Source organism: Acanthisitta chloris, unplaced genomic scaffold (assembly GCF_000695815.1).
Source record: "Acanthisitta chloris isolate BGI_N310 unplaced genomic scaffold, ASM69581v1 scaffold9994, whole genome shotgun sequence".
NCBI lineage: Eukaryota > Metazoa > Chordata > Aves > Passeriformes > Acanthisittidae > Acanthisitta > Acanthisitta chloris.
In genome coordinates this window covers 16,088-26,891 of record NW_008669850.1, presented here as the reverse complement: position 1 = coordinate 26,891, position 10,804 = coordinate 16,088, and the positions used below count along the sequence as shown (strand labels likewise).

At 45.3% G+C, this 10,804-nt stretch overlaps 1 protein-coding gene across 1 annotated transcript in view; it reads right to left on the bottom strand.

The window, feature by feature from the left end:
* Positions 1-5,322: 5,322 nt before the first annotated feature.
* Positions 5,323-10,804, bottom strand: part of CLDN16 (claudin 16) — a 6,721-nt gene continuing 1,239 nt past the window's right edge. Inside the window, exons 2-5 of the mRNA XM_009073470.1 lie at positions 7,502-7,604; positions 7,090-7,254; positions 5,805-5,996; positions 5,323-5,462 (exon numbers count right to left, since the gene is read on the bottom strand). Coding sequence (XP_009071718.1) covers positions 5,323-5,462; positions 5,805-5,996; positions 7,090-7,254; positions 7,502-7,604 — 600 coding nt within the window. The remainder of the gene's footprint in view (positions 5,463-5,804; positions 5,997-7,089; positions 7,255-7,501; positions 7,605-10,804) is intronic.

Sequence of the window (10,804 nt, the reverse complement as noted above, 5' to 3'; positions counted from 1 at the left end):
CTGCTGATTTTGAAAAGAAATGGCAAACGGCTCTAGAAAAAAGCAGGAAACACTAGAAGGCAGATGCATTTGTGGGGGAGCTTGTTGTCAGCAAGCCTTGTGAGGGGGTGCAGTGCAGAGGAGCTAATTGCTTGGTGACCATCTGGAAGCAAAAGACAAAGTGAATGTAGTGAGGCACATGGCTGGACTTTCACCTCTGCACATCAAGAGCTGAATAATAAAGTCATAAACTGACTCTCAGGCAAAACAGAGGAAAATCAAAGGCATATGAGCCATAACAGGGGATCAGTCAGGGCTGCCAAGAGGGCTGTACATGAAAGATGGGAAAATAATTGATATGCTCATTAATCTGTTTTTATTGTCATCATTAATCTGGTTTTTACTGTCACCTAAGAACTGCATTATGGGCTGAAGACTTGCACAGGGAGGATGAGGATGAGGCTGGGACTCATGCCCGCTCTCTTCGGGTCACTAGATGGCACAATTCTGGCTCTTTCCTTCCGTGCTCAAAGGCATCTTACAGCAGGGACTCAGGAGCTACTGGGAGAAAATGGTTCTCTACACCCTGTAACAGCGGTTGGACAGAGTATTTTGGTCATTAATCACTTGCCCACAATACTTAACAGATGCAGAAGAGCAAACTGTCGGAGTCCAGCCCCATCTGAGAAAGAAAACCTCGCTTTCTTGGTAGAATTTTACTTTTCTCTCTTGGAAAGTTTATAAAATGACTTTAAGTTGAAGTATGTAAGCTGGGATAAAGTTTATGGCTGTTGAAGAGCCGTTGCTGTAGCTGCACACTGGAGTCTGTCTGAGGTCTGTAGCTAGCAACAGAGGTCTGGGCAGCCTCCAAAATCATTCCTCCTTTCCCAAGGGCTGGTCCTGTTTGTGCTGCTGCCTTTTGTGTGTCCTTGCAGGAGAGCAGTGATTTCCCTCACAGGAGTCAAAGCAGGTCACTTGGCAAAACACCTTTCTGGGCAAAACTTGGATGTGGGTTAGAGATACACAAGACTCGAAGGCAAACACATTTATTATATCTCGCTGATGTTACAATGTGCAAGGAAAACAGAATTCTGGAGTAACATTCCTGTCTACTGGAAACAATTATTCAGATCCACTGAATTCACACCAAAATCACATAACAATGTTTTTGAAAAGGCAGGAAATCCATATCTTGGGAAACATTCATGCAGCCACAGTAGGAGATAATCTAGTTCACAAGGTCACAGTAAGAGTGAGCCCTAATTACAGCCAGAGTTATTAAGAGCCCTTACGAACAAGGCTGGTGGAGGCAGTGAGAGGACAAAATGCTGCATGCAGAAAAGGACAGCCATTGCAGATGTCATTGTTTTATTATCTCTCTCCCTTGCCTGTATCAAAATGGGAAATCAATATCTATCTGTAAGGCATGAAATCAACTTAGCAAAGAGCTTACCCACAACATTTTGCTGTTTTCCATAACCTGCAACAAGCTGGATCCCTGGCCACAACATTTTGCTGTTTTCCATAACCCACAACAAGCTGGATCCCTGACAGACTGCACTGGGCTGTGTGCTGTCAGTGGAGAGAAGAACAGGGAGCCCCACTGCAAGGATACACCCTGGGGCAGGTACAGCAGGGAGGAGAGGTGTGAGTTCCAGCTCTCAGCTGGGTCCCTGACTCTCTCTATGCTCTGAGAAATGAAAGCAAACATATAAAAGTACTCCTTGGAAGTTAGTGAAAATCCGCAGGAGCCTAAAAAGCTGTGGGAACTGAAGGATTAAATGTTGGGCATTGACTGGAAATTGCAATTCAGCAAAAAGCCTTGGTAAGACATCAATGGCCATCAGGAAGGGAAAATCAGCCTATTGTCATTCCTAGTGAGCTGCTGCTGAATGGAATGTAGGTAAGTATTAAGGAAATACCTTAATAACTGAGCTCATCTGATATGTCTTTAGCCTTAGGGACTGGTTGTGATTTTGAAAGAAAAAATAAGTCCTGTGTACTTTCTGGGAGGTTTCTTGCTAATGAATAAACAACCAAAGTAAAATAGATCTTCATTGTAGCGTGGTAATGAGGTAATGAGGAGTGAATACTGCAGTCATGAAACCAGTGTCAGTATTAAACCAAACAGGGATTAACAATTAAATATTAGCAGCTGATCAAAACATCAGATAGACTGTCAGCAGAATTTGAATAATGAAGCAATGCAGCACTGGTCTGGTTGTTACAAAACATTAACCCAGCAAACCTAAGGGTTGCTGTGACCTTATCCTAGTCTTCTTGTGCAGGAGACAGATCCTCAAAAGCTATCATAGAATGTGGCTAGAATAGAAGTATGGTTAAAGAATTTACCCTTATTCTACAGAGATACTGAGGAAGAGAGGCTTACAAATGTTTATGCAGTATACATACCTATATTTATGTAAATTCTTTGTATGTAAAATGTATTTGAGGATGATGGACCCTGAGTTAAGGTCATATTTGGGGTACATGTGTGCTCAACTTCTGTACCCCAGGAGGAATACAGGGCTGGAAGGACTAATCAGACCAGTCCTTTATATTCACCCTTGATCAGGGCATAGACATTCGATCCCAAAGTGCCCACCGAGCCGCTGCTTGGTGTGACTCATGGTTGCAAGTCACAAAACAGCTCCCACCACCTTAAAACCAGCTGAAGACCACTTCTCCTCAACTACTGAATGGGAGAAATCAATGGTCTGAGATCTGCAATTACATCTGCATTTTCCACTGCCAAACAAGAAATAAATCTTTGCAGTAAGAAATACTCTTCATGCTCAGAAAGAGCTATAGAAAACAGCAACAAGAAGCTGGAGGGTGTCCCTGAGTGTTTGTGGGAAGGGATAATGTGCTGGCTGCATAGGCTGAGAAGGTTTTGATTCAGGATTTCCAACTGATGATGTCTTTTCTCAGTATCTCCTCCCCAGGAGCATCTCTGTGCTGGGTGAGTTGGGCTGAGCCTGCGGCACTGCGGCATCTCTCCTCCCTTGGGGAGGCTGAGGGAGCATTTGCCTCTCTGGGCAGGAGCAGGGATGTGGGCAGTGGAGCAGTCACTGAGCACAGCTCTGCCTCTGGGCTGTGTTCACCCTCCATTTCCTTCCCAGCATGTCCCTGAAGGAGCAGAGGAGCAGGCCACAGCCCAAAAGCCAGACCCAAAAATGTTCCCAGAGCTTTCCTGCCACAGCAGAGCATCCCAGCAGCATCATCTCTCCTGCCCCCAAACTCCACAGGAAACTCATACTTCTGACATGACTGTGAAAATTTTCTTAAAAAATAAACAAGCTCTGGATGCAGCTTCCTGCAATAACAGGCAGAAAATCCTGTCACCTCCAGATCTCTTTGTGCATTCTTGGTATAATCCGTCGATTCATCATATGGCTCATAACTCTTGTACTCCTTGTCTCTCGGGTCCTTGTAAAAAAGCCTCCATCACTTTTCCTGCTGTGTTTACATCTGTTCAATATAGCTCATCTGTTGGCAATAACCTGCTCTCAGTTTGGCCAACATAAATGCCTGCCAACCCAAGCAGCATGAACTCTGCAGGCACAAACCTCCCTTGCCAGGGCAGCAGCACTGCCACGAGGGCTCTTGCTGAGACAGTTGCATTGTGATCTGAGCCTTATGGAGGTGCTTGAGCCTGTAGCAGATCCATACAGACCTGCTGTTGCCCTGTCTGTTCCAGGGCCTGAGTCCTATTTGACTAGGAGCCATGTCAGGATGGGGTTATGTTTTAGTGATGCTGGTCAGTTCTGTGCTGCAGCACAAGATGCTGCTTCCAGAATAATCCATCAGAAGACTCAGCTCTTCATTTCCCATCATAGGGGCTATCAGAGGTGCTGTTTGATACACAGCCCACTTAATCCTCAGTTATCCCATCTCCCTCTGGGCCACAAAGTACCTTCACTTCACTGCGAGAAGAAAATCTAGTCTCCCTACCAAGCAGTCCATGGAGGAAGCTTACCTCTGGCCACCACCACTCTGGTGGTGCCTCGGTACCCAGAGCTGTGCACACCCTGCTGAGACTCCACTGTTATTTCTCCACTGTCCCTGAGCAGACATATCTCTGTGCTGAGAGCCTTTTCTAGAACCCTAGTTGCCCATGACCTTATGGTGTGGTGCCCATGGTAGAGAGGACTGAATTTGGACAGTTCCTACCAACCCTAAGAAAACTGTCTCAGCTTCTCTTTCCATTAAAGGTATGGAAGAACTTTCAGATCCATCCTCAGGGAACATGTTAAACCATACTGGGGTTTTTCTCACCTACCCCAGCGAAGACCTGGCCGACGCTCTAGCCTCATACAGCCTATGGCAGCCTGGATTGCAGCAGAGGACAGCAGTCATGAGCTAGATTTAAATACCATTTGATAGAAAGGGGCAATAGATTTTACTATCATTTATCCTAGTTTCTAGCTAGTATAGACATATTGTCATGCACAAGGTCAGATTTTGGATCTTTACTCATTTTCTTTGTCCAAGCAACATTTTTACTAAGCGGAATGAAGCTGACAATTTCCAGATCCCAGTGAGCCTATAGCATCTCTAATATACATTTTAACACTGACTGAGAAGGACTGTATTTTGCAGGGAAGAATGCACCTGGACTTGCAGTGTTTCCTCAGTGCAGAGGTTCATGGACCAAAGACAGGGTCAGACATTTAACACAGCTCTTGTCTTCTGAAGAACACTCTAGTAAGAGGAACAGACCCCCATGCTGGGTGCACAGGGCCAAGATGTTGGCCAGATGATCAGTCCCTCTCTTTCCCAGTATTTTCTGCTTTGTACATTCTGTTGACACATTGCCAGAAGCAGAGCAGATCCATCTTGCAATCTGGGAATCTTCATGCGGAACACGATTCTGTTGACACATTGCCAGAAGCAGAACAGATCCATCTTGCAGTCTGGGAATCTTCATGCGGAACACTGGTCTGATTCGGAAGTGGCTGATTTATCTCATTCGTCCCAATAGTGTTGAGACAAATGCTGAAAGAGTTTGTGCTGGTTATTTCAGTCCATGCTTATACAACTGGCCTCAGCACTCAAGACAACAAAATATTCTCTAAAGCAAGATCTTTTCAGAGATCACTTTCTTGAAAGAAAGCTTTTCTAAATCTCTCATAATGGAAACATTGTAGCATACAGTAAGATCTTTTCAGAGATCACTTTCTTGAAGGAAAGCTTTTCTAAATCTCTCATAATGCAAACATTGTAGCATACAGTGGACCCATGAAATTTAACTGCATCTGTAACACAACCACAAGAGCTTGGGTCTCTGTGCAATCCACTACAAATAAAAGCAGAGGTCTTTCTGGAATTCCTGCCTCCTCCTCACACTCTTGTGTCCACTGCATACATTTTGGCAGTGGCCGTTTGAGAGGATGGCAAATGCATGTTTGTTACGATTGTCGCAGCCGACGAATAGCCTTTCCTCCAGGAGTAAGCAGAATGGAGTCTTCCAGAACTGGTCTCTGTGAGGTAGATGGAGAGAAGTAGGATCTGTTAATGAGTGCTTGGTGACTTTCAGCTGCAAAGCTTCAAAATGCAGAAAAAGCAGCACTTCAAGATATGGCATAATAACAAATTTCCTGTCATCCTTACCCCTCAGCTCACACCTGAATACCTTGATATGCTTTCTAGAGATGCCTAACTAAGACTATTCCCATTTTACACCTGAATATATTGCTACTGAGGAGGTGCAACCATCCCAAAGGATGTCCCTGGAGGACTTTCCCCACCCTGTGCACCTGTAGCACACCCCAAGCCATGTCTCTGTCTCTGAACTGTGCTTCAGCCTTGCTGTGCTTCCTCACCTCTGAAGAGATACATGCAGCAGGTGAGCAGGGACCCAGATAAGAAACAGCCAAGTGACCCTGCCATGCCAAGCCAGCACGACCAGCCGAACTTGTACTGGATGCCCAGAAACACATTGTGGAAGACCAGCGAGGAGCGCTCCACGTAGACATCAACAGCGTACCACACCGAGCCCGTAATGCCTGGGAGACCTGCAGGACAGGAGCAAAGTGCCACACAGAGCTCCCAGAGGGACCACGAGAAGACCACAAACTTAAAATCTGAAGCTATAGCTGCTGCCTGCTGGATCAGACTTCAGGATGGGAAGACCTTCCTCGGACAGCAGGTTTTGGTCCCTGTTCAGCCTCAGCCTTTGCTGGATTCACCCTGGCTCCTGCTGGTATCAGCCGCAGTGGTCTCAGGCAGAGGCTGTAACTTGCAGCTTGGCACTCACATGCACCCCCAGCACTGGCTGGCAGCACTCAGTTTTCTGCAGCAAAAGGCAGAAAGCTCCTCCCTTCTCAGTTTCTCTATCAACTTGTTGTAATGTTGATTCAAGAATTTAATTTCCTAATCTGTTTTGACTTTCAGAACTCTGATGATGTTTTTCAGACAGACTTTGGTAGATCAATGGAGGATGTTTAAAAGAACCTCCCAAAGTGTTTTATATGTCCTCCCAGTGGCTGGGGTGAGTTATGTGTTAAATCTGCTTATACTGCAACAGAGGTAGATGCTTGATATTGGCATAAAGTCAAATGAAATTACTTGGTATCTAGTTGGCTATTTATTTCTGTATTTAAAACTCTTCCACTGGCTGTAACAGCAAAGCACCTCAGCCAGTTGGGTATTTATCACCTAGGAGGGGCAGACGTATTATTATCTTTTTATTAGAGATCAGCTGCAGAGATTTCGGGCTAAGTGACTTGCCCAAGGTCACACAATCTGTGGCAGAGCCAGGAACCAAAGAAGGATGCCAGGACTTTTTAGTCCTTCAGCAGTTAGGTCTGTTTGCCTTAACAGCACTGGCTGCTTCACAGTGAAGCAGCAGCAAAGGGAAGTCAGTCAACTCAGAGCCAAGTCACCTGGTCAATACATGAAGTGAAAGCAGAACTCAGCTATGGGCAGTCAGGGGCAGGCAGTGAACAGAGGAAGCTATACTGCACAAATAAGTCAAATAAAGATCCTCTCCCCATGTTTACCCTACAGAAAATCACTAATTCCTCTCACCAAAATAAGAGAAGGCTTTAAAGCTTCCACACTTTGCTAAAGGGTGACCTGCAGAATGGGGATGCAGTGATGGAATACCTGCAATGAACAACATCACTCCAGACACCAGGCAGATGCGAAACTTGATGAGTGGCTCATCAGGAAGGAATTTCACACAGTCCAGTCCCAGGACGAGGAAAAGAAATCCAAATCCTGCCAGGATATCTGCTGTGATCATCATGGCTCGAGTCAGCACCAGCTTCACTGCAGGACAAAAGCAGATCATTCTAGTACACAAGGAATGGAAATGGGGGGTGGGTAATGGGGTCAGATGCCCTGGGAACATTTTTTTCCTCACATGAAGCTTCCTCCAGCTTCCCCTGGGAGTACTACCTCCCTGAGAAAAGAAGCATGTCTCTAATTATCTGTCACTGAGTAAAACAGATACTCTTTTAAAGTCTACACTCAGGTGTCCCCACCACTTGTAGAAACATCTCTGACTCTTACATACCAGGATGCTCAGCGTAGATGGAGTCATACTCATCACAAGTTTGGATCCCATCAAAAACGTTTGTGACACATTCCCACCACAGGCCACGGCATTTTGTACTCACCTGTAGATTGAGAAGATAGACAAGACCCTAAGTTAAAACATCCACCAGCATAGCAGATGGTCAGCTAAGCCCTTCAACAGAAATCCTGGTCCAGTTACATTGATGGCAAACCAGAGTGTTTAGCATGAAGAAGAGAAAAATGCAGCAGGATGAAGGAAAAGAACAATGTTTTCTGTGTCCCTACTAATGTTTTTACATTAGAGAAAAAGAAATTCAGACTAGATGTTAGGGATAAAAACCCTGCCTATTGGTAAAGATAAAAAATCAGAAGGAAATTTCTGGGAGGAGCTCGGGGGGGGCCAACCAGAGAGATCTAAGAGCAGGTTTGATCACTCCTTGCCAAATGTTTGTCTAGGTTGAGCTGGGCTGGGCTACAGACCAGACAACGTGAGACTTTGCTGCCCATGCTCCACTTACACCATCCTTCTTACAAGAAAGAGCCGCTCAGAGAGTGGGAGAGGAGTGCAGAGTAGAGGTGTGGATGTGAGCCCCTCTGGAGATCTGCCCCCACATGACTCAGCTGTAAACAGTGGCTGGAAAATGAGAGGCAGTGGTGCTGATCCTGGCCCTGAGGCTCCCTGTGTGTTGCCAGCTACGGGACCACGCGTGCCCAAGCCACAGTCATTGCTGAGACATCCAGACCGGGGCAGACATTGCAGTAGCATCATGGCTAATTGTCTCCCCTGTCCTGAAGCTGTAGATACCATTCCCAGCCCAACCTTCCATAAATCACTTTAATATGAGAGGTGTTTTCATTACCAATGCAAATACGGCGACAAGCACCTCTAAAACATTCCTGGAATTGCTCATACAAGGAGCAGAGTTAATGTCGGTGCAGCTTTGGACTCCAGACCGCTCACTGCTGCCAGCGACACCCGCTGCAGCTAATGGAAGGAGAAACTCCTCCAGCAAATGAGTTTCATGCAGGGGAAGGGGACAAGGCTTGCTTGGATGATGCAACAAATTCATTTTTCTAACACTGAGTAAATCACAAAGCAGATAATAACATATCTCAGCCACTTAATAAGTTCTCATTCAGGGTGTACTGAAGTCTGTAGGCAACCACAATATTTTCTCCACAATACAATGTCTGAGCCAAATTGTGCACCTGCTCTGTGGATCAAAAGGTGAGTAAAAATGACTTGCTACTTCACACTGGCAAAAGAGATACTATTTATATTTGAATGAAAAATAGTCTGCATGTTTTGTTTCACGAAGGTGAAAAGTACATAAAATTTCTGACAATTTCAGGGCACATTTAATTTTAAAAAAATCACATAAAAATGAGAAGCAGTGGTGGAAAAAACTGATTTAATTGATTATTGATTCTGTGCTTTTCAAGAGAACAGCATCATGTAAAACGATTTGCTGTGTTTACCTTAGATGACAGTTTTTACCACAGCCCTCTTAATGCAGCTGCAGTTCCTCTTTTGTCTTAAATCACCACTGTTCAGGCTGTGCTTGAATTTAGCATATTTTTATTAAATTACATTTTGTTCCACTTGTATTTATATAATTTCATGTTCCTCCCAGCCAGCCATAGGCTTATTCATATTACTCTGTATTCAGCTAATAATGTCAGTTACTTACTCGCTTGCATTAGTATTGTTTTTTAAATCTTACAAGCAGCATTTTCATCTAAATTATTTATAAACAGATTAACAGGATTCCAGGTTCTGTCAGCCTCCAAGCAAAACAGAGGTCTTAAGTTGCAACAGTTATGATCATGGTCTAGCTTGAGAAATAACCCCCTTCCCAGACTAACAAAAAGTTGATAAATGTTTTGGTTTCTTGGGATGTTTTAGTTGTCACCTACTCCTGCGAGTGCCAAGCATTGACAAATCAGGGACCAGCTCATCTTCATGCAGCCTGTGCACAGCCAGGGAGAAATATCTCATTGCCTGGTGCAGGAGGGATGGGAACAGTGGGGACTGTGACTGCCCTGAGCCACTGCTGAGTTATTCTGGTTTCTGGTATCTGCCTTGTAACCTCCTTGGCCAACTCTTGTTCCCTCTGCTTTGTGCACTGTTGGTCCTTCTGGTTGTTACTCTGCTGCCAAACCACCCTTGGGCACCTGCCCTTGTGCTGACAGCACAGACCCTTGGGCACATGGGCACTCACTGCTGTAAAGGAGAGAGGGGTCAGGGCTGGCTAGGGCGTCGTGCTGGGGTATGGATTTCTCCATCCCATGGCCAGACCCATGCACCACGTTGGTAGCACTAATTCCCTGTCACCTCTCTCCTTCCATAGCAAATCTGCTCCAGTTTCCCTGTGTCCAAGGACTCCCTGAGCAGCTAAGCATCACAGACAAGCTCCTCATCTCCCACTTTGATTACAAAACACATTGCTACGACCTGCTTTCCCTAACACAGGTATGCATGTAAAACATGAACTGCATAATGACTGTAATATATATAATTATATCCTATTCATAATGTATAATTAATATTAAAATAATTCTCATGCAAAAAAATGACAGAACAAGCACACAATTCTCCTGTGGAAAGTGGAGAGGACAAACATGTGAGCAATGTTAGTCACAGTGTTTTACTGCACTGTGAAAAGGTGCCAACATACAATGATTACAAGCCCAACTTGAGAGTAAAACAGGCAGCATTTAACAGTAGTGGTAATACTTATAATCCACCTGCAGCAGGGAGGGACCGTGTACACAATACAGCGCTTGTTGGCAAGCAGATTATGGGATTTTTCCGGCACAAACTACTGCAAAAATTGACCCAGCCTCATCTTGATGCTTCACAGGGAGTCACCACCATAAACCCCTTTCTGTGTGGCCATAGCCTGGTGTTTCTGAGGGGGATGTGAGGGGCTCTGAGAGCTGAGTGCTGGCTGGGGCTGCTGCAGTCCTTCTGCAGGCAGTTGGTCCTGGTGCTCCCTGGCCTCTTCCTCCTGGACTGCTCCTCTCCAGCAAGACCACAGTGATGACTTCATCCTCCCTAGCTACTGGAGGCCAGTGTCAAAGCCAAGCAACCAACCAAGAGCCAGAAGCTACAGCTGCTGGAGGATGGAGTTTCCTTCTACTGGAGTCACAGTTGTGAATTGTGAGTTGGAGTCACATTGTGGACTCCACGCCTTCCTGGCCATGGACAGTCTACCTGCATTCCCCTGTTTAGAGAAGCAGTGAGTCATTAGGGTCATTAAGAAGATCAGTGGTCAAGTATTAAGGCTGGGGGCGTTTT